The 22,895-nt window shown below is 46.6% G+C and overlaps 9 protein-coding genes across 9 annotated transcripts; 3 read left to right on the plus strand and 6 right to left on the minus strand.

Annotated features, from left to right (window-relative positions):
• Positions 1-467: 467 nt before the first annotated feature.
• On the plus strand, positions 468-2,478 carry N7478_011378 (magnesium transporter CorA family protein; the record flags this gene model as incomplete). The annotated part of the gene is made up of 2 exons (XM_056927592.1): positions 468-1,840; positions 1,899-2,478. The coding sequence occupies 2 exons, from the start codon at positions 468-470 to the stop codon at positions 2,476-2,478; spliced, it is 1,953 nt and encodes a 650-aa protein (XP_056774640.1).
• Positions 2,479-2,710: 232 nt separating this feature from the next.
• On the minus strand, positions 2,711-4,516 carry N7478_011379 (fungal specific transcription factor domain-containing protein; the record flags this gene model as incomplete). Its single annotated transcript, XM_056927593.1, has 4 exons — positions 2,711-3,360; positions 3,434-3,699; positions 3,795-3,998; positions 4,083-4,516. The coding sequence occupies 4 exons, from the start codon at positions 4,514-4,516 to the stop codon at positions 2,711-2,713; spliced, it is 1,554 nt and encodes a 517-aa protein (XP_056774641.1).
• An 885-nt stretch (positions 4,517-5,401) lies between these two features.
• On the plus strand, positions 5,402-6,354 carry N7478_011380 (RTA1 domain-containing protein; the record flags this gene model as incomplete). Its single annotated transcript, XM_056927594.1, has 3 exons — positions 5,402-5,622; positions 5,707-6,095; positions 6,155-6,354. The coding sequence occupies 3 exons, from the start codon at positions 5,402-5,404 to the stop codon at positions 6,352-6,354; spliced, it is 810 nt and encodes a 269-aa protein (XP_056774642.1).
• Positions 6,355-7,024: 670 nt separating this feature from the next.
• N7478_011381 (MID1 family protein) lies at positions 7,025-8,847 on the plus strand (the record flags this gene model as incomplete). The annotated part of the gene is made up of 3 exons (XM_056927595.1): positions 7,025-8,264; positions 8,329-8,689; positions 8,799-8,847. 3 exons carry the CDS (start codon positions 7,025-7,027, stop codon positions 8,845-8,847), a joined length of 1,650 nt encoding a protein of 549 aa, XP_056774643.1.
• A 389-nt stretch (positions 8,848-9,236) lies between these two features.
• N7478_011382 (uncharacterized protein) lies at positions 9,237-9,845 on the minus strand (the record flags this gene model as incomplete). The annotated part of the gene is made up of 1 exon (XM_056927596.1): positions 9,237-9,845. One exon carries the CDS (start codon positions 9,843-9,845, stop codon positions 9,237-9,239), a length of 609 nt encoding a protein of 202 aa, XP_056774644.1.
• Positions 9,846-10,492: 647 nt separating this feature from the next.
• N7478_011383 (splicing factor ESS-2 family protein) lies at positions 10,493-11,959 on the minus strand (the record flags this gene model as incomplete). Its single annotated transcript, XM_056927597.1, has 1 exon — positions 10,493-11,959. The coding sequence occupies one exon, from the start codon at positions 11,957-11,959 to the stop codon at positions 10,493-10,495; it is 1,467 nt and encodes a 488-aa protein (XP_056774645.1).
• A 627-nt stretch (positions 11,960-12,586) lies between these two features.
• Positions 12,587-15,097, minus strand: N7478_011384 (uncharacterized protein; the record flags this gene model as incomplete). The annotated part of the gene is made up of 2 exons (XM_056927598.1): positions 12,587-14,475; positions 14,608-15,097. The coding sequence occupies 2 exons, from the start codon at positions 15,095-15,097 to the stop codon at positions 12,587-12,589; spliced, it is 2,379 nt and encodes a 792-aa protein (XP_056774646.1).
• A 4,690-nt stretch (positions 15,098-19,787) lies between these two features.
• On the minus strand, positions 19,788-20,543 carry N7478_011385 (uncharacterized protein; the record flags this gene model as incomplete). Its single annotated transcript, XM_056927599.1, has 1 exon — positions 19,788-20,543. The coding sequence occupies one exon, from the start codon at positions 20,541-20,543 to the stop codon at positions 19,788-19,790; it is 756 nt and encodes a 251-aa protein (XP_056774647.1).
• A 1,465-nt stretch (positions 20,544-22,008) lies between these two features.
• On the minus strand, positions 22,009-22,887 carry N7478_011386 (DUF3632 domain-containing protein; the record flags this gene model as incomplete). The annotated part of the gene is made up of 1 exon (XM_056927600.1): positions 22,009-22,887. One exon carries the CDS (start codon positions 22,885-22,887, stop codon positions 22,009-22,011), a length of 879 nt encoding a protein of 292 aa, XP_056774648.1.
• Positions 22,888-22,895: the final 8 nt, after the last annotated feature.

Consider the following 22,895-nt stretch of genomic DNA (forward strand, 5'->3'; position numbering starts at 1 on the left):
ATCCAACGTCATCTCGTTGAAGATTCTGCAAATCCTCCCGTGATTAAACGAGCTCTTTGCTCTTGATATCGTGCTTCTGCACTGAAACCTGCAACCCTGGAGCAGCCGCGCTCCCATTCATCTGACTCCTTCAAGTTGGCGGGACTTCGCTACTCCCAAGCCTCTCTCTTCCACCCTCTCGCGGGTCCCAAGTTCCGGGTCTTCTGCGGGGGCGACACCAGACCCCCCTAATTCAACTCACACCCACATCCTAACTGGCAGCCAGACGTGTGTCGGTAACGCCAGACCCTTGTGGAGGGTCTGGAACGTGGATGGAGGGCCGTCGACCATAGACAGACCTCTTACCGACTTGCGTCTGCAGCTGTGAAAAGCTGCCAAGTAGCAAACTCGATAATTTTTAACATACAAACCCAAAACCAAAAGAAAAAGCTTCCCTTGGGACCCCAAAAACAATTCACCTTTCAACAATGTCGGACACTCCGAGATCCGAGAAGGAGCTGTGCTTCACCCGATTCAGCACCCCGGTGCCGGAACTGGACGATCACCGTTTCTCAATGGACCCTCCTCGCATCGAGACCACCAACCTCGAGAGTTCCGCCAATCAGTGCAATGCGACCCCAGTAGGGCCGAAGGGAGAGACATGGGAACGTCCGGATATGCTACAAGCTCAAGATGCGCTTCGTGATGCGGGCCCTCTTTTCCGTGACTTTGAGCAAGCCGTCGTGGACGACACAGACGAGGAAGGGAATATTGGTCGCCGCTTCTCCGCCGACCCAACTGGCCAATTCCACACTCCACGCCGTATTAGCCTGGGCCAGCAAGATCTAGGCAATATCTCCCGGAAGTCATCTGTGTCCGCTCACTCATCCTCACCACCTAATTCAGTTGAGGCCTTCGCCGATCCACGTCGTCGCGAGCGTGCCAACACACTTGATAGCCATGCCCCTCCGGACTTGGAGGCTATGATACAGCGTACTGTCTCTGGTGGCACTCACACCCGGCGCCCGACCTTTAGCAATGCTAGTGTCGCTCGACCCCAACCCGGAGATTTGGTGTTGGATGGGCCTGAGGAGAATGCGCATCCGTTTGAAGAGCCTGGTCGGTTTCCTGTCATTGACTACGAGGAGCTGGAGGAATTTGTTGCTTTGAACCAAAAGGCCAAGACGTACGGAAACCGTCGCAAGCAAAGCTTCAGCTCACAGAGCAAGAACCCTCGAGTATTTTATGATCTTCGTCCGGACGAGAAGGTCTTGGATATTGATGGGATCAAGAAGTCTGGTTCAACTGACTCTGAATCGTCTGAGACAACCCAAGAAGAGGCAGTTGTGGATGAGAAGCAATTGGTGGAGAAGCTCCAGAACATCAACGAGCCGACTCGATTCGGATTCTTCTCTTCCGAGTTTCAAACTACCGTGCATGCTGCGGACCTGGGAGATTTGGTTTTTCCGGGAGACACCTTCCGTGATCTTTTCCAGCTGGGCCCAGAGGGTGGTGTATGGTGGTTAGACGTGGTCAACCCCACCGAGGAGGAATTGGGTGCTATCTCACGAGCGTTCTCAATTCACCCTTTGACAACCGAGGATATCTTGATGCAAGAAGCTCGTGAGAAAGTCGAGCTTTTCAAGCAGTACTACTTTGTCTGTTTCCGTACCTTCTTTCAAATGGACAAGACGAGTGAGGAGTTCTTGGAGCCCGTCAACTATTACATGGTGGTCTTCCGCGACGGTGTCTTGACTTTCTCATTCGAGGAAAACCCTCATGCCGCAAATGTTCGGAGGCGTATTGGAAAGTTGCGTGACTATGTTTCACTTAGCAGTGATTGGATCTGTTATGCTATGATGTGAGTATCCAACATGTTTCATTCTCAATTATGAAATATACTAACCTATAAAAAATAGTGATGACATCGTCGATAGCTTTGGTCCTGTGATTCGAGATGTAGAGCTCGAATCCGAAGCAATTGAAGACCATGTATTCATTGCTCGAGTAGATGACTTTGAATCTTTCTTACCTCGCATCGGTGGTTTGCGCAAGAAAGTCATGAGTTTGATGCGTCTTTTGGGTGGCAAGGCGGATGTCATTCGTGGTTTCTCCAAGCGTTGCAACGAGCAGTACTCCATGACTCCTCGTGGCGATATTGGCCTTTACTTGGGTGATATTCAGGATCACGTCGTGACCATGATGTCTAACTTGGCTCACTTCGAGAAGATGCTCAGTCGGTCACACACCAATTACCTAGCTCAACTCAACGTTACGAATTTGGTATTAGGCAACCATGTCAACAAGGTTCTTAGCAAGGTCACCCTTATTGCTACCATCCTTGTCCCCATGAATCTTATTTGTGGTCTGTTCGGCATGAACGTCAACGTTCCCGGAAAGGATGCTGGTGGTCTTGGATGGTTCTTTGGTATTCTCGGTGTGATGGGGGCTATTGTTGTTGTCAGCATGGGTCTTGCTCGCTGGCAGAAACTCGTCTAATCATTGATTTTCTTGCTTTATTTCGGATTGAATTTGCTTATTTTCTCGTCTGTCATCTATTTTTTACCATTTGTTGATATCCTTCTATTCCGTGCTGGCATGAAGCTCCGTGAGCGTCGTTGTCTTACTATGAAGATTATTGAATATAGTTTAGTTATACATATGCTCTCAAGCTTTATTTACATTGGAAGTGTTGTAACACCTAAATCTCACTAGATAGATGTCCTTTTTTTTACCTGAAATCCCACAAACCAGGTATCGGTCCTATCCAACCCCCCATCAACTCCTCCATGGTAATATCAAAATCCAACCCGAACAAATTCGGATCAGGCGGATCATTCTGTCCCATCTGGTTCTGCTCCGTAAACTGCGACGCCTCAAAAGAAGCAAAAGCCTCATTCTCAATAATCTTCGCAGCCTCCAACTGAGCAACCTGATACGCCTTATCAAACCACGTGATAGCAGCCACAAGCCACTTCTGGTAATGTGAAAACGACCCATCCTTACAAGTCTTCGCAACTGCCTCGTGACGATCGACGAAAAAGTTAAGCATCTTCGGTATATCAAGTGCGTCGCGAAGTTCTTGTACCTGGCGATTATGTCGGAGGGAAGGGTTCAGAGCCGCGAGAACTAATTTTGATGCAGCGGCAATTAAGAATCCGGTTGATAGCCAGGTGACAATGCTATAGTTCTTTTCGATTGTTGGAGGGAGTTTCAAGTAGTAGTCGAGGAATCTTTTGGAGACTGCTAGTCCATGGCAGAGGGTGTCGCTTCTTGAGAGTAGTAGGAAGCCGTCGGATGCGACGGAGGCGGCCTTGCCATCTATGAGACTGATTTGACATATTTGGAGTTCTAGAGTGTGGTATTGTGTTGCGATGAAGGCTGAAATTGTTATTAGCATCTTGTATATCGACCAGGTAAACTTCCAATGGTGAGTGGAGAGTGAAGTACTTACGGTCACAAGTTGGATCAACAGGTAGCCGATTCTTATACAGCTCTATCTCTGCTCTAAAGGCTCGAATATGTTGCTCCATATCATGATGCTGCTCAATACTAGTCAAAGTAAGAGCATCCATTCGTTCCAACATATGCTGTAACTGAACGTAATAGATCATATACCGATCCGTAGGATACTCGGCTTTTTCCGACAACTCTGCCGCAGTAGATTCGATGAACGGATTCCAGGGAGACGTGCAGGTCCTCTGTCTGATAACAGAATCTCTAATAATAATGCATCAGTATCAGTATAAGTATAAGCACCATTTACCTGAGTCGTTGCACGGGCTCGGATTCGTCCACTCATAGGTATCACTTACGTGGAGTTGAGTAAGAATAATCCTATCAAAGCACGACTTTCATCGGCACCTGTTTTATTTCTTGTCTCGTCGGATTCCTCACCGACATCGAGTCGTGTGGGGACTCTGTATTTCGGGGGTCGATCTAGTCGTGCGGTATTCATTAAGCCAACTGCGAGTTGCATGTAGCCTGGGAAGCGACATAGTTGGTGAAACTGACGGGTTCTATTTATTTGTTAGCAGATAGTTCTATACTTCTATAAAATGCCAAGTCCCAAGCACAAAAGTAAATTCTTTTTTGATACATACCCAGCTAAGATAATTAAAAGTCCCTGCAATGTTTCTAAACAAGGCTGGTGGCATTCGTGATCCGCATGAAGTACCTGATTCGATATGTAGACCTCTAGAACCTCTTCTAAAGATTTTTGCAGCGGATCATCGCGGAATGAGCAAAATACAAGTATACAAAGAAGTAAGAATGGCTTCTCGGTTCGTAAGTTTTGCACTGTCGTTGTTGCGGGTAGCATGACGAAGGGGAAGAATAGCATGGCTTCGCGGTACTGATCCAAGAGTTCAACTGCAACTTCTTGGCTGATGAGACCTTTTCCGATTACATCAATAGCGTCGGCACCTGGGCAGGAGCAGCTAGTATCACTTTTTGGAGTTGGATATTGGGGCTCTGAGCGTCGGGGGACAGCAATGTTAATATGGCCCATTATTTGATCGATTTTGTCTTCGAGCATTTCTATGCGCCTGTTGATTGATTCGGGTTAGGTACTCTTCTTCTTCTTCGTGACTTGTCATTTCCAGAGTTCATGTTCATACTTTGTGCGCTTCTTTTGAGTGGCTCGTGGTCGAGCTGGTCGGAAGAAACATTCTTTCTTCAAGCGACGACATCTGTTATATCGAACGGTCCATAAAACGTCAGACGCAGTTCTGTTTTGAAAGAAGATGTACATGTCTAATTAGGATGAGAAGTATTTCACTGACCGATCGCATATCGTCGCATCTGGAGCGTGATGACATCGTATCTTAGCTCTGACACAGTTCTCGCACGTCTTCACTCTCTCAGCTGCAGGCTCTCCACCCATGATGAAATACGCGAGCGCCTAGCACGAACTGACTAGGTATACGATCTAGATTGATTAGAGAGAGAAAAACGGACACGGACTAGAATGAATACCGAGTGTACTTAAGACCTACAGTCCGGCGGACACGGACATCAAATCTATCCGAACGAACCCGCCGAACGTGCGCGCGGACCCGAAAACTCAGTCCGAGTCCGTGTTGCTAACCCAATCATATTGAATCAGTACGCCTAACTGTGGGGGCTATCACAGTTTGAAGGCTGAGATTCTGGTTTGTATAATCCTGACTGCGTCAGCATGGGCTAAATTAAGGAAAAACCAAGACTTTGCACAGCCTTACATAGATACGATTCTAGGCATTCGGGTTTTGAGAAAGTAAGCTAGATAGATTCAACGAAGAGATAGTGTATATAATGAATTTAGCTCCAGTCCAACATCCTGGTTTTGAAGTACACATATCCGAGTCAATATCATATCCATCTTGACAGTCTTTTATTCACTATGTCTACCCCAGACAATTGTACCATATCAACATGCTCGATGAGCGATGCTTATATCGACTATCTGCCCAATCTCTCCGCCAATGCGTTTTTCGCGGCCTTATTTGGTCTTATTTTCATGCTTCAGCTTGGACTGGGTGTATGGTATCGAACATGGCCCCATATGATCGCAATGCTACCAGGTCTTCTACTCGAGATCCTGGGATATGTAGGGCGAGTCTTGCTTCATAATAACCCTTTCGACTTTAACAACTTCCTTCTGTAAGTGTCTTTGGTGATTAGCTGATACTTGATACATTTGACGTCAAAATTATGAACCCTAACTAACAACCTTTGTGTAACAAGGTACCTTATTTGCTTGACTCTCGGACCCGCCTTCTTCAGTGCCGCCATCTACATCTGCTTAGGAAAAATTGTTATTATCTACGGCGAAAACATTTCTCGATTCCGACCACGAACATATACAACGATCTTCGTTTCCTGTGACCTATTGTCTTTAATTCTACAAGCAGTTGGCGGTGCTCTTGCTTCTCAGGGCCAAGATGGCGATACCAGCACGAGCGATACTGGTGTCAACATCATGATTGCTGGATTAGCTTTCCAGGTCTTCTCCTTGCTTATTTTCATGGTCTTGGCCAGTGAATTTGCCCTCCGAGTCCGCAATAGCCCTAAGTCCGAGAACGACGACTTCACTAGTCTTCGCCAGAGCTCGAAGTGGAAGATGTTTATCTTCTGTAAGTTGCATCACTGCTGTATATATGCTTTTGTAAACTCTTACTAATGACTTTTCTAGGTCTCGCTCTTGCCACAATTACTATCTTCATTCGATCGGTCTTCCGAGTTGCAGAGTTGCAGGGTGGGTTTTCTAGTCCCCTGGCCAATAACGAGGTGGACTTGATGGTGTTGGAAGCCACCATGGTCTCGATTGCTTGCATTGCTTTCACTGTTGCTCATCCCGCCATCATTGCTGGTCGCACTTGGAGTTCCCTATGAATATTGTTTGATTTTACCTTTGCGCATTGCGCTATGATTTAGAGCATAAAGGATATAAGGGCAAGGTTAAGGTTAGCGATTACTACGAGGTACATATGGGGTTTTCTTTTCACTTTTAGTGCTTCTCTTAATAAGACGAATGCACGAAAAACATAAAATTTGCATATACAGTTTTTCTTTCTTGTCGTGTTCCAACCCATAAAGCATGAGATGTCCAAGTCCGCGGATGTGATTCTACTACATGTACAGCGAGACTCATTGTATTGAAATTCGAGAAATCAATGCCCGTTGAATCACTTTGAAAATTAATATATACATTATCTCTTAAATTTCAGTACAGAATCATTAAATTGTGCTGATCGGTTCACCATGTGATAAATTCTATAGATCTGACCTCAGGATATCATGAACGCGCGGTCAGGCACCAAGGCAGAAACAGATAAGACCATCTTAATTTCCGCGATAGCACGTTTCTCCCACCGTCTCCCAAACAACACCTTTTCACGATTACACAGCGATCCATGGCCCAGTGTCTTTCAGCGCATGACTTCCAGCTGGCAACGACTATCACGACCACAAATTATCCCTAGTTTCGAAGTTCCGCCCTCCCGAAAACAACGTCCATGCGCATTTGCATCTGCATTTCCCATAACCCATCACTCCACTTTCCATGCGACTTCTATACAAAAGCCTGCAGTGCCAACTGACTGCAGTAGTCACCGCTGCCGCTATAATACCCTCTGTATTTGCTACAACGCCACGCGCCCACACTCACGCCCATGTCACGGATATATTGAGTGATGGCGCCGAAGCTGATGAGGACTCCAGCGTTCGCGCCACGGACATTATCAATGGGGCCGGATTGCCGTTTGCGCTGGACTCGTTCAACGGATTAGAGCTTCGACATGATCTAGATGATGAGAAGGAGGGGGATTCTATCGGGCTGGACCTGGTGCGGAGAGCCCCTCCTGCTGACTCTACGTCTATCATAAACAACAATTTCCAGCACTCGACTATCAACATTGGAGGTATACAATATTGGTACGTGCCTGCCAGTACGATCAATGGGCCACATGGTGTAAAGGGCGCAGGACTGCCTCAGTATGTGGATTCTGATGGCTCAAATTTAACGCATCAAGAAGCCGATGAGCTTCGAAGGCGAGATGGAAAATTAAATAAGCGCGCGTCGACACTGTACCTGTCACTGGTGACATGCACCAGGCCTTCGACCAATGTTACAGGTGAAGAGGGTTCATTTCCCCAATTGAAGATGTACGTGTCGCAGTCCGATGATCTAAAGGAACCGGGGCCTGGGAAAGACGACTCCCTCCAGACCGTCACGACATCAGACAAGGGGTATTTGGGCATGGACATAGAGGCAGACAGCGATGTCTGGATAAGTGTTGTGGCAGACAACACTACATCGTACTCTGGATCCTATAGCTATAATATAGCAGCCTCGATTGATGAACCTTACTACAATTTGGTCGCTGATCATCCGTTCTTATATTTTGTCGACTCAGACCAATCTGCTGCGTTATTGGTAACCAACAACCTTACGCAGTCTGAGCCTGGCTCTCAAAATTTCAAAGATTGGATGAATGTTAATTCTCCATATACCATGTTCGCGCACAATCTCAACGACACCTCATTGAGCGGCATGGAGTCTTCGTTCTGCGCAGTGAATTCTCTTTCCACGGTCGTCAGCAATCCAAGTAACACCGGTATGACCAGTCGAGGACTAGGAAACAAGCCCAAGGAGCAGTTCTATGTTCAAGGCCTTAAATCCAGTTCTACATATATTGGAATTTTGGGAATGGTAGGAAACTCCAGTACGAATGGAGTTGGGAATAACATTACCGGCGGAGGAGGAATCGTCTGGCAACCGATGAACTTTACCACCAAAACTGGTACGTATTTGAAGACTTATACTTCGCCCATACTCTGCAACATGCTAATTAACTCTTTATAAAGAAAATAACTGCGCTGTCTTATTCAATCTCACATTCTGTGAAGAAGTAGCCTACGCAGTCCCATCCAACCCTAACAAAACAGTCGAAGAACTCCGACAAATCTACGACAACTACACTCGCAAATACTACCAAAACTTCAACTACTCCCTCCAACAAATTCAATGCAACGCATCCCAGGAATCCATGTTTTCCCTAGCAGTCAACTGCACAGATTGCGCCCAAGAATACAAACAATGGCTATGCAGCGTTAGCATTCCGCGCTGTGCAGACTTTAGCTCAAACGAGACATACTTACGAGTCCGTAACGCGGGTCAAGATTTCATCAACGGATCCTCATTACCTGAGAATGATCCTTTCAGGTGGTCTGTTATAACGAATCAGTCACGGAATTCTATCATAGACACGGAAATTAAACCGGGTCCGTACAAGGAAATTCTTCCGTGTAACTATATCTGTCATGATATGGTTAAGTCTTGTCCTGCTGCGTTGGGATTCGGATGTCCGTCTGGCTCTTATATGAATGCTTCGTATGGGGCGCCGAGTTCGAATGGAGATATCACTTGTAGTTATCTTGGTGCTGCTTATTTTTTGAGTGTTGGAGCGAAACTTGGGATTTGGGGAAGTGTGTATATGTTAATTTGCATTTGGGGAGCTTGCTGGTTAATATTGTAGTGATAGTACATGAACTTGAACTTGATTGCATAATGAAGTCGCCGTCATGAATATATTCATTGACAACATATATTCCGTGAATTTATATTCTATCTCTATTCCAATGTATAATCATCTGCAACTTGAAAATAAAAACAGGGTATAAAGCAAAGGTTAAACACCAATCCAATCCAAAAAAGAGATTGCAATGCAATACAATGCAACAACAGCAACGCCATAAACTCATAAATCTGAAGTTCACCACTCCAAATCCCTCCTAACACCCCCATCAGCCTCAACCCTCCGATCCCCCCATCTCTCCCTCCAAACTTCCCTCTCCTCACGCCACAAATCATTCACGCACGGATCACAAGAGCTCCCACAGCACGTCCCTAGTTCCGGTGGAGGAGGCGGATCATCAAAGGCACGGCCTGCAGCTTTCAAAAGTTGTTTGGTTCGGGTACCTGAAAGTCGCTTTTTTTGGAGTGCTTTGAATTTTGGGACTTGGTTTGGAGTGAAGTAGGGAGTTGGCGAGGTGGTTTCATTTTCATTTTCATTTTCATTTCCATCTTCCTTGGGCTTTTGCTCCTTTTCTTTCTCTTTCGTTTTGTCTTCTGAGGGTGGCGTTTGGGACGAGAGAAGGGAGCTGAATGGGGATAGAATTGATGAGATCAGATTTGAGGTTGAGGTTGAGTTTAATGTTGTAGTAGAGGCAGATTCTGTAGTCTTAAAATCATGATCCTGTGTGGATTCATTCTTTGGGGTTGACTTTGTATTTGCATTTGGTGGTGGTGGCGATGTTGAGTTTTGTATCGATGATCCAGGGACTTTTTCCTGGCCAGGAGTAGTACTAGAGTCTATGCTCATTGCGAATATATACACCAAATCAAAAATGTTTGAATATTTTAAGTATAGTCCGTCTCCAATGTAGACTAGATTTCAAGTTCTTGACTTCAATCTTGATTGATAGAGATGACTTGGGCGGAAGAATGTTCTGCCCGCGTATAATCAGCAACTGAGATCATGTGTTTAACGAGATAGGCATGGTATATAACCATTAGCAAACTTACTTTTTGAGATGCGTTATAAGATACTAGTATTATTTGCTAGGTGAGAATGAGGGTAGAACCGAGAGGCAATGTAGGAAGAGATCATGATGAAAAAGCCCGAGGTCGGGCCGGATAGGATTGGTTTCCTGTTCGTTCCGATTACCCGCTCTATACTCGTACCGGTGGACTTAGGACCTCGGGGTATAGTCTTAGTATATCTCGAAGCTTAACTAAGTAGAGGACAAAAGTGTTCAATAGGAAAGTAAGGTTCTATTTTTGTACTTTGAGCTATGGTAAATACTAACTGCTCCAGCCATATGTGCATTGGTCAAGAACCTTTTAACTATCACCAAAGTGATACAGGTTGACAAAACTAGTCAAATCAACAAACAGAACAAATGAAATCAAACGCCAGTCCAGTGGTATCATAATCATAATCATAAAATCTACCTCTAAAGAGGAATATCACTTACGCCGCGGCGTAGGAGTCCATATATTTCTCAAACCAGACCTAGACCCTCCAGCCGGAGTACGCGGTGTACTTCCAACCTGCGATAACAAATTCTGCGCAGCAGGAGTCAACGACTTCCCGTGGGAACTAGACCCAGAGGGCGTAGAGGTGCGCAGTCCAAGATCCAGCCGTGGACTGCTAGCGAATCGAGGAGTTGAAGACACAGGCGTCTTAGTCACACGGGCTGTCTTCTCAGCACGCTTATTCCGCGCAACACGATCTACCATTCGGTGATGCAAAGCTTCTCTTTTACGAGTCTCACGCAGTTGGAATGGATTAGGTGTTGAATCGCTAGAACCTAGAAGACGCCAGTCTGCCTCGAGAGATTCGGATGATTCCATTTCGGATTCGGGCTCGGATTCATCTTCATCGACAAAGGCGTATCCGTTTACTCGTGGTGTTTCGCCTCCTGGGAAAACAGATGCCTCCGACTCGCCTAGATGAGGACGCCCAGCAATAGCATCTTGAATAGCGGAGAGAGAAGGCGACGATGGCACTTTATTCGTGGCGTCGGCTGCGGCGGCGGCATCGGCATCTAGAAGTCTCGTGTTTTGGTATAAGGTTCGCTTTGGCGCTGCTCGGGAGTTTGCTTCGGCCTTTTGCGCTAGGGTCTCGTGTGTATCTTCTACCGAAGAGGGAAGGAACATGAGGGTATTGTCGGGGCGGGATTTCCAATGATCAGGTCTTGCCGGGCGAGCGTCGAGATTTGTCTTGATGTCGGGTTCAGATACATCATCTTTTCTGATTAAGGCGGTTTCTGGATTCCCACCCTGAGTCGTGATGCGCTTCGCCTCGTTTTTATGATAAGCGATCTGTCGTGCAGAAGGGATTTTGTTATCGTTCCAGAGCCAGTCATTCTGTTCTCGACGCTTGGCGTTCTGCTTGTCTAGAACTTTGTTGAAGGACTCATTATCCTCGCTAGTGTATTTGGCTTGGAAAGCAAGAAGTCCCATATTCGAGACATCAGGAGTATTCGGGGCTTGACCATCAGTTGCGGTGGCAGTAGTTGAAACTGACGCAACAGACATCGGTGTATCGCCTCTCCAATCTCTAGGTGTCTCGTCTGATCGGCCGGACGGAAAATGTTGCGGAGTACCCGCTACCGATGAGGTGTCGGTGTATCTCCGCGCATTTGAGCCTGGAGTTGGAGTACGCATGACACCGGCAAGCTTCATTTTGGAGCTTTTGATCCATTCTTTATCTTTGGATTCGAGTGCGTCGAGGTATTCTTGTTTCGCTTGGGTTTCTAGTAGACCCGGGAAGAAGTCGCGGGCAATGATATGGGAAAGAGCGCTCGTGTAAACATCTTCGTCGAGGACGGTTGAGGGACGTTTGATTCGTTTTGGAGGAGGTGGAGGTGGCATTAGTTGACCGTCTGGTCGCTTGGCTAGAGCCTGCGACTGCGACGGTGGAGACGCCATGGTTACGTGGGAGAGAAAGGAACGAAGACGAAAGACCGAATTGGTGGAGGTTGACCGATAAGAGATAAGAGGTGAGGTCAGATGATCTGCCTCCGATGCAACCCACCCGCATTATGATTGGATCAGATATAGATCTACAAGTATACAGACTACTGTATTTAAGGAAATTCAAATAAAATAGAAAAAAAAGATGGGTGCACCATGGATTTTGCCCGTGGCTCTATAGTCACACACATGAAGATAAACAAATAAGAAAACGGAGAATAGCGAATGTCCCAATCCTTTCAACCTTTCCAATGTATCCTCATTTTCCATGGGCTTTCCGTTTCCCTCCAGACACCAAACAAAGATCGCTGAGAAATGCATTCAGACCAAATGACCAAACAATTTGAACACGGCTGACAACCCTCCCAATCAAAAGCATAAGTAAACAAATAAAAAAACAGGTCATGACTCATGGAGAATTCTATAAAGGGGGTGGGGGTGGGGGGTAGAGCGAGCGAAAAAGCAGAGAAACCAAGATATGCGAAACATATTTTTCTCTCCCCCTTAGAAAACAAAATTGGGTGAAAAGTGAAGTGAAGCTTAGTGTAGTGAGTTGATGTGATAAGAAAAGAATACCAACGCTTAGTGAGCAGCTGTTGGGAAAAGAGAGTATGAGGGGTTGCGAGTCTTTCTCCGGTTCGGGTTCTTAGGAGGAACCTGAGGCAGAGGAGCCTCGTTGCCCTTGGTCAGCCTAATATCTTCCTCGGAGATCGAGTTGACACGGTCATGATACAAGACAGAAGAGGTAGAGAAATCTTCTTCATTGATAAGGCTGGGGCTGCTGCTACCCGCCTGGAGTAGCATATGAGCCTCGGCCAAACTCTTAGTCTGTCGATGATGGGTAGAAGAAGCAGGGCGGCTGATGCTTGAACCGGCAGCCAAAGCTTCAGCAGCAGTGAGACGATCGGTAGGCATCAGTTCGCGGCTGCTTGAAAGGCTGTGAATCAGCTCGGGGACGCTAGTCGTGGAAACCGACGAGCGGTGCTTGCGGACGATAGAAGCTGCGCGGGAGAGCATCAAGCTCTCTTGAGAGTTGCATTTGCTGATTGGAGAAAAGCTGCTCCGGGGAGAGACGGGGTTGTTGTTCTCCGAAGATGAAATCATCCCTTGTGAACAGAAGGGGAAATGCCGATCTGATTCTGCATCAGCGGCGAGGTAATCCTCATAGAGTGTTTCTTGGGGGATTTGCTTGCTCAATCCGGATGGCAAGATCGAAGAACTGACAGGTTGAAAGTAATCTCCCGTGTTCCGAACAATGAAGTCCCGCTCAAATTCGGTCGACGATGGGGTAGCAGTCGAGTGGAAAGGTGTTGACTGCGCTGGGCTGTTGTCAAGCTCTGGAGTCGGGAGGGTAGTAGTGCTCAATGGGCTTGGCTGGAGATACCGGGTCTTGGGAGCACCATGCCAATTATCCTCAGTGCAGGTTACGCTGATTGGAGGATGTTGTTGGGTCTCTTCGAGAGAAGTGCGCGACCAATCGAAGTTGCAAGTCGACTCAGCCGCATGCTCATAGCAGTAATCGATATCGGCGTCCCATGAGTCATATGACACATCCTCATAATGGAACTGCTGCACGCTGGAGACGGTGGAAGGCGGAGTGAACTGCAGGTCGTCCTTGGGGGGAGTTTCAGGTGCACATTCTGGAAGATTCTGTGGCAGAGTTGGCGAGCCCAAAGCTTCAGAAAACTGTCTTGACAGTTCTTCGGCAACAAAGATAGATAGTGATCCCTTGGGAGCCTTGATAGTGGACATGTGAGTTTCAGCCGGCAGTTGACTCACTTGGGAGACTGAGCGAGAATGAGCAGCAATGCTAGGCTCAGGGCTATCCCACATGCGAGTCGCCTCCACCTCCTCTGGTACATCTTCCAAGTCATAGTGGCTACTCATTGATGACGTACGAGCGGACAAATCATCAGAGACATCCTGGGCATACTGGAGAGAAACAGATGATGATGAGTGTGCTGAGTCGATGTCCTCAGGGTACGTCTTTGAAGTCGACAATCCCAGAATCTCATCAATAGCACGGGGAGCTGGAGCGGGCTCTGCGACTTCAGCGGGAACCACCTCGGATGTAGCTGGGGGCGGGGGAGTTGTAGGACAGGATCGAGGATATCTAGACACGGGACGTGAGAAATTCTCATTGATGCGAGAGTCTCGTCGAACATGGCCGGGGAATTTGGGGGAACTCGATTGCGGAGGCGAGCCTGGTGGGCTTTGGAGAGTTGGTTCATCAACTGTAGTAGCTGTTCCATAGGTGGTCAAATCATTGGCTGAGAAGTTGTTGAAGTGAATGTCGTTGGCACGAATGCCCTTGAGACCGGTCTCAGGACGCTGGGAAGCACGAATGACAGAGAACTCGGTGACGAGATCATTCTCTCGGGTTTGATCTAAAGATTGGAATTGAGCCGGGCTGGTATGAGTAAGATGATGAAAGTCGAATGGATCGGAGATGAGGCTCTTTAATCGGCCATCTGCACGTGCGAAGTAAGCCCGTTAGTCAATTGCTAATTGCAGTGATTTCCCCTTTTTATATCAATTGATATGCTTGCTTGTATCATGATAACCATAACAACCACAACCTTGGAACTCTTATGCACACTTACGTTGCTCATTGCGAGATCGGCGGCCAAACATATCGGATTTCTCGGCACGAGGTTTCTCCTGTCTGTCACGATCAATCTCATCCTCCTCGTCCAGCGTGGCGACGATATTGATCTTGCTTCCTTGACGACGAAGAATGCGGCTCCCTCTGGCAAGGAATGAACGCGAGGATCGATCTGATTTATCCGAGCGAAGACCCAACGAAGAAGTGGTACGTTCGTCTTGCGACGAAGCAGGACTGTCCATGGAAGAGGTCATTGAGGAACCGGGTGAACGACGTGACGAAGTAGAAGTGGTGGTATTGCTTCTAGAGCGGCCGGTAAAGACAGACAGACGTTTGGGACTATGGGAATTGGCCTGGGCAGTAGATCTAGAGCGAGCATGGGCAATGTGCTCTAGGGGATCGTTGGAAGAGCGAGTGGATGGGGGGTCACTGAGCCCGTCGTCGTCCCAGCTAGGCCCACGTGAAAAGGACATAGATTGGGGATACATTTGGGGGTCAAATTTATAAAGATTCAAGGCAGGATCTTTCCCCCAAGTTAAGTGCGGATAGGCAGAAGCACTAGCGATTGGGCTTGTTTCATGATATCTTGGTGTATTTTCGGGAGGAAAGAAATTGGGGGAAAGATTGAATTGAATAATATGAATGAGGGGAGGTTTAGTTGAAAGAGTAGGCAAGAGACATGAAGCACACCCAACCGTGGTGTATGAGACTCGGTCGTTTTTCTTTTTTTAATCCCAGGAGATTGGGTCGGGGCGGAGTTTCTTACATATAGCGCTTTAGTGTCATCTCGTGGTGGTAATGAGCTTGTAAAAGTACTGATACTGAAGTGGATCCCTTTTGGAGAGAAGTGGAAGTGTCCACCTTTTCAGGGGCGCCGCACCATGATTCGATGACGCCCTAACCGTTGCACAGTGAAGACGTATGCACCCGTCGTCGTGCGACTCATTTCTTTCTTTGTTATGATCTTGTCTTGGACGATGGGCGATAGTTCACATCTCTAGTTTGAGATCCGTTTCTTTGTTTCAGACCAAATTTCATGGCTGTTTAGAAACTATCTAGATCCGTTTCAATATATTGAATCCTAATCTTCCTCCTTTCCCTTTTCCTTCCTCCATTTCCCCTCCAGGAATCCAGTCCCAGTTATACGGAGCCGAAACCCAAAGGATGTAAGTAACTTTAGTGTCATGCACCGGGTCAGGGGTGGACTTCCTGAACGTGTTTGAGCGTAAATGTGGGGATATGGCCCGCTTAGCCCCGACGAGTAAGTATCGACAGTGGCTTGTAATGAAAAAAATACAGATAATTACACCTTGAAATCAGACTGAACTGCGCGAATTACATACAATTTGGATTCTATAGTATATTTATTCTATTTTAATAATTATTCTAGTTCTCTGCGCAGTATGTCGGACTACAATGATTTGTTCCGAGGTTGGGGGCTTCGATGTTTCGTATACCCTCGCTGCGTACATGGAATCTGTGGAATGCGCATATGCATGTACCATCTATACCTGCAGGAGATATCAACTGCAGTATACTACATCACCCAAGGCTCTGGCAAGTCCTTCTTTTTAGTTTCTAGCCTCGTAGGTTCTTTTTCCAAAAATTTAATATATTTTCCTTTCTTTTTCCCCGCGTCACTAGCGCCAGCCTCGGCTGGCTAACGGTTTTCTTCTTGAAATTAATCTCTGATGTACATGTTTCAATGTTCGTGGGGACCCATGAGATTCCCGGCACAATACTTCCCGGATCGGTATTTAGTATTGTTTCTTAGGGCTTAAAAGATAGACACGGTCACAGATCGGACCCCGGTGGAGAGACTCACATCTGGATCGTACGGTAATCTATATCTGGGGGAATCTGGAATCTGGACATGTGTCGTCCCCGGCAGTTCAATGATAGAATTAGGAAGTTAGTACATATTATAAGATTCATGTACTGCCCAGATACCTAGTTAAAAAAGCCACATTCTTGCCAACATGACTCCGTACCTAGGTCCTCTACATGCCTAGGTAGCCCTACAGAAAATGGCACGAGTCAAGAAAATACCCACCTGGGCACCACCAACTTCAATAATTACCATTAAAAATGTAAAAAGTAGATCCTTACTGCTAGTATCCGTCTTATCACAGATCGGAGACTGCCGTGGGTTATCGGATCTGTTTCTGTGTGCCCTATTTGTCTCTCTTTGTATCCATCCGGGTGGAGGTTTTTTACCTTCCCGACCCTGGTCAACTACGGTCAACGCCCGCTGCAAGAACACTGAACTTCTCCGGAACTCACCGGTCGCACATGCGGAAGAAAATGAAAAAAGTTTGAAGACATGCATGCTATCTTAGACTCCTGAAAAAGTAGATCTACACAAAAAAAAAGAAAAAGAAGAAGAGAAACTCAGGGGGAAGAGGGGGGAAGTTGGAATTCATGTTTCCCCTCAACGCGAATCCATGGTTGGAGCTATTATGTTCTTCCATTCTTCCCGTGTAATTTATATCTGTATATATCTGTAATACAAGTGCAATCTCTCCAGGGCTTCAGATTAGTGGGAATGTTTGGTGACAAGTCTCATAACGTTCAAGAGAGCCTCTAGTCTCTAGTCCCTAATCTCGAGCCTCTGTTAGCCACAAAAGCCCACATTTTCAAGCCCTACGGAACACAACCGATAAATCGTCATTTTGGCTTTTTTTATGATTGTTTGTTTTTCCCACTTGATACACCTGAATAGTGGGGAAAGGAGAGAGAAACCAACTCGTGGAGCCCGTTCCATCCCAAGTTAAGTTCAAGCTAACGCAGCGAAACAAGAGAGAACTCCGACCGAACACACTGTACGAATTCAAAAATCCATAAGGAAAAGGAAAAAGGCGCCAGCGTCTCAGAGACGCGGCTGGGACAAAACTCGCCCAAAGTCAAAACTTGCCCTGCTTATCCATGTTATCCTTTCTCAGTGGCTACGGTCACCGTCCGATAAACCCACCATCGGTGGACTCCTGACGATCCCCCTCGTCTAGAACTGGCCATGCCCAGCACAAAATGCGACCGGCTCCTGATTACGGACGATCGCTTCGTTCGCGATTGTACCAGGTGGAGTTCTCCGTACTGAATATAGACTACGGAGCTGACTGACCCTTTGAGGAGAATTCCGGTTCTATCTCGTGGGTTGCTGCTGCTCTCTTCTCCACCCGGTCGTCATGGGCGAACCTGCCAGGGCCCATGCGCACAGCACAACGCGACACTGGGCTCGACGGTACGGAGAAGAGAAGCGGCATATCCAATTCCAACACTAGCAGCACAGACATGAACTAATACACAGAGATACCGATACTGATACAACAGACGCGTTCATATCAATTCAGATTAAGTGTGAGGGTGAGATTTGGATCTCTTGCGCACTGTAATCTGCATCCTTCGAACTTCACTGTGCCCGCTGTCTGCCGAAGGATGCATCAATCCTCCACAAACTTGTTTCCACAAACCTGATGAAGTAAATAAAGAACCCATTCCAAATCTCCCGTGGCTTGGACTTGGGGCCAAAAAACCAACTTCACGTCAACCGATCCCGAGCCAACATGAAAACCCCCGGGGCCAATTCACGGCCTCTGATGGGGCCCCCTGGTCCAGGTCAAGACAAGACAAGACCTGGAGAGAACATTCCATCCAGAGCACAGAACACGAATCAATGCGATCGCCAGTGAAGAATGCCATCTATAGTAAAAGCTTCTTATCGCACAATCGCACATGATTTGAACTTCCTGGATGTTATTGCAACGCTATGTGGCCCCCGCATTACTACTACATGCTCTACAGTAGTCCTCCCGTACCCCGTACTCCGGACATATTAAAATGGTTAATGGTTAATGGTTCCTGAGAATCCTGACGGCCCTGCCGAGAAGAACCAGTTCGACATCATGTTGATCCATGGATTGAATTCCCGAAGGAACTGGATATGCACATTTAAATTTACTATACTCTTCACGATTGGCGTAAGTTCCCCTATCCACTGTTTCAAGCAGGAGAGATCGTCCTACAACCTTGGAATACCAATTGGCCCCTTTTTAGTGTATAGAAAGCGCATTGGCATTGATACGCCTTCAACATCATTGAAATGTATTCTCCGTATACTCCATTCAATCCTCCGCTCCATAATAAGATAGTACAGTTAGATGGAAGACTAGTCAAAATAGAGGGGGCCAGACCATTTCGTGATCTTTCGTCATTCGCTGCCATCGGTGTCGCACTTGACTGATTGTAACCCTAGGGCCGTGGAGACCCATATTTGGCCCCAGACGGGACACATAACGGTCAGATTTAGCCCGAGACTGGCGCGCGAGCCTCTCGCTTGCGAATAAGGCTTCGTGTCGATTTTTATTAGTATTTGTTTCGCCCGTCGCACCCTCGGGCCTCTTATCCTGCAGGGACGAAGGATAGGACAGGAACAGGAGCTATGTCAGGTACAATTGTATTCTACGGAGCGGAAGGATCCATGAGATTATTTCTAATTTTATTTCTAATTTCATTCGGATTCTCATGTTCTTCACGCTTGTTGCTACAGTAATCTGTACGTAATTTACTCAGTAGTTAACAGCCAGCTAATTGTACCGCGTGGTCTCATATCCGATCGAGGAATCTATGCTGATGCGATCAACGTGGACCTTACATTTTCAGATCTAATGATATCAGCATATTCCTAGATTGTACAATGCATTACCATACTGACTTCAGCCTGTACGAAGTACGGTGATCAACCATGGCTACTCGAAAATCTCAATTACAATTTCCATAATTGTCCCAGCTCAATGGGTCATCATAGTCGATCACAACGCCCCATAATATGAACTAATAGGGGCTAAAATGAACTAGTTACTATAGCAGGTGTCACTATGCAGACTATACAGAGCCTTGAACTATGATTAGCAACAGAACCGAACTAACAACGTCATATTATCTTGTCAAATTAGACGTTAAAATTATAGACATGATTAAGATTATTGTATACGGGGCACCAGTAAGTTCAATATCCCAAACGCCAAGCCCAGAAAGAAAACTTTTTGAATGAACGACTCAGAGTCACAATAAATAGTAGACTATTGATTTCATGAGTCAGTATGTTGCATCTTAATCATAACCATAGGCATGTCACCTTACAAACTCGTAGACAGCAGATTTCCAGACGATTGAATCAGTTTAAACATCAGGATCAATGACCGGAATGCCCACATCGGCTGGACCAATACCGAGGCCACCCACATCGATATCTGTGGACCGTTTGGCATTCTTCACTCCAGTGGTGGTTCCATCCCCTGCAACATTGGCACCGACACCGAGGTTACCGATTAGGTCTTCTTCATTGCGCTTTGCGTTCTTGACACCGGTAGTATCGCCGTCGCCTGCAACATTGAGACCAAGGCCGAGGTTACTAACACCATCCTCAGATGAGCGTTTATCAAAGGCTTTGGCAAAGTCGGATGCCAAGTCGGCGTAGTCGCTGATAACACCGTTCTCTTCACGCTTGGCATTCTTTACGCCAGTGGTGGTTCCATCTCCAGCGACATTAGCACCGAGGCCGAGATTGCCAATGAGATCATTCTCTTCACGCTTCGCGTTCTTGACACCGGTAGTGGTTCCATCCCCCGCGACATTAGCACCGAGGCCGAGATTGCCAATGAGATCATTCTCTTCACGCTTGGCATTCTTTACGCCAGTGGTGGTTCCATCTCCAGCGACATTAGCACCGAGGCCGAGGTTACCGATCAGATCTTCGTCGGCACGCTTTGCGTTTGCTGTGCCAGTGGTGGTTCCATCTCCCAGGAGATTAAGGCCCAGGTCAAGGTTACGTATAAGGTCGTCCTCTGAACGGGCTACGACAGCGTTGTCACCGCTCAAGATGATGGGGACGGCGGCGGCCGTCACGGCGAAGAGAGCTGCAATGCGATACTGCATTGTGGGATTCGAGGCGGTTGTCGAAGGTCCGATCTTGTCAATTCAAAGTTGCCAATTGGTAGCAGGACGAAGATAAAATGAAAGAAGAGAAAGAAAGGATCAAGAGGAACAAGAGACCAGGGGAAGAAGCAGTGCCTTAAGTACCTGAGGTCCCTGAAGTTGAACAAGACATCTTACTTGAGGTCGAAGAAGCACGAGAACGACCTGGAAATGCTTTGCCTATTGGTAGAGCATACACCGGGTGTCATTTCCGCTTTGTTCAAGGCCTATAGTTGGTATAGAGCAAAGTCAATGACATACTACGTGAAGCATGCAATGGCATGCAATAGTTGATTTTACGGGGGATACTCCAGGGAAGATACCACAAGCCAAGCTTGAAAGTGGACAAAGTACCCTCTCTAGCAAACAGGAACACTCCGGAACGCACAGTGGGGAAATCTCTTCAAAGTTTATGAACAGCTGTCATACCGAAGCTCATGTGAAGAGCTCTCTCCTGACAACTCCTGTTCCGAACCAGTGGGCAAGTCGGGACCATCAGAGCTTTCCTAGGTGGCAACTCCTTATTTAAAGAGAGAGAGCGCGAGACGTTATTGATGGTGACACTTTTATTGACGATCACTAACTATTTAGGAATCAATGGGGAAGAATGGGGAATGGTGATCTCATCAGTTCGGGTTGGTTACAGAGCTTCTGTAGATCATTTCCTTCTTCTCATCATGATTGATCAACATATGAACATATTACTGACGAACACTATATAGTGATGCTGAACCATACTAATACCTTATACCGAGTTGAGTTCCTAGAATGCAGAATTTGAAGTTCGCCACCTTAAAAAAGCCGCATCTAAATTTGACCTTCCATGCCAAGCTTAACCTTATCCTGAATAAAGTTGGAGCCGCTACTTTACTGCCCTCTGATTCGAACACTTTATTCATCGGAGTTAAAACTATCGCCATGCGAGATTTCCGAAACAAAAAAGCCTCTCCATGAGAGTAAGGTGAAATTTCTATCTTGTCGCTTGACATTGCTCTTGACCCACTGAAAGAGGGACAAGTCCCACTTTTCTACTTTACTTTCCATCCCCCCGGGTCGTACATGGTAGTATTCCGGATATCTGGGAAGGAGAAAGTTCCTCGTTCCTTGGGGACAAGTATGCAACTTTGAACTTCTACTGCTATTCTAGTATCTTCGACAGAGTTCATGAAAAATTAGAAAGTTTCTTTTTTTCTCATGAATGCGATGGTTTTCTATGTCTTGGGAGTGTTCATTAACTTCAAATATGGGGGTTTTCCGTTTTCATCTACAGTACGCCGAGTAGTTCAAGTTTGGCTGTAGATCTATGATCAAATTGGAATGGGGTGCTTAGTTGAGACTATGGCGTAGTATTGGAATATGCTCTCCTTGAATATGCATGGTTCTATGGTCATCATGTTTGCTAAATCGCCGATTTGTATCGGACGAACTAGTCTGCCCAGTCAAAATAGATGCTGATATCGCTTGCATCAACACACCCAGTCATTCCTCTCGCCTTGAACTCTACATCGAGGGCTTCGTGAACCTTGTCGAAATAGTTTTTCTCTCCGTGAACATCAATACCCAGAACCAAACTTGTATGGATCATCACATCGAAGCTCTGCTTCGCTAGTGACGAGATCTCTTCGTCTGCACAAGACGTGAGCTCTTTCAAACGAAGTATCCAAAAGACCCATCGAGAAAGACTAAAACCAGGGCCGTTTATGTTTGCTTTGACCGCCTTGTTTCGAGGCTCGATTTCAGCTCCGTGGTCAGATGTAGTAAAGTCAGGCGGGGAGGGGCTGTAATTCTTTGCTGCCATAGTAACAAGCTTGTAATTTGCATTCGATAACCACGCAAAGCAAGCGGGAAGTAGGTCGGCAATTGTAGACTTTGGTGTTGAACCCTCATGCTGAGATTTGTCACCACCTTCATCCGTATTGCCTCTCAGAGGTATCTCTTCCTCAAGTGTGTTTTTCAGCAGCCATAGACCTACAAAACTCAATTCATTGTCATATGACCCAGCTACGTAGAGTTTAGCTGTGAATGCAGCCAGACTTTCACGCTCACGGGAAGTGAAGTCTTGCGATTTGGTGATCCAGTCGTTCTGTAGGTCTCGCGCAAGAAACGGAAGGTTGCTGTCGTTTTCTTCTTCGTCGCGGGGAAAAGGAATATCCTTGCTTTCCGTCTCGCCACTCTGAGTTCGATGACTGAAAATTCGGAGCGCCCCCATGGTAATCAATAGGAGTACGAGCTTATCCTGTTCTGGACTGATGGCGGGAGTGACCTTTGCGGTTTGTACAAGCATCTTCCACGTATTATGCAGCATATCTTTCA

Source organism: Penicillium angulare (assembly GCF_028827245.1).
Source record: "Penicillium angulare strain IBT 27051 chromosome Unknown utg000008l_segment0_segment0, whole genome shotgun sequence".
NCBI classification, from domain to species: Eukaryota; Fungi; Ascomycota; class Eurotiomycetes; order Eurotiales; family Aspergillaceae; genus Penicillium; species Penicillium angulare.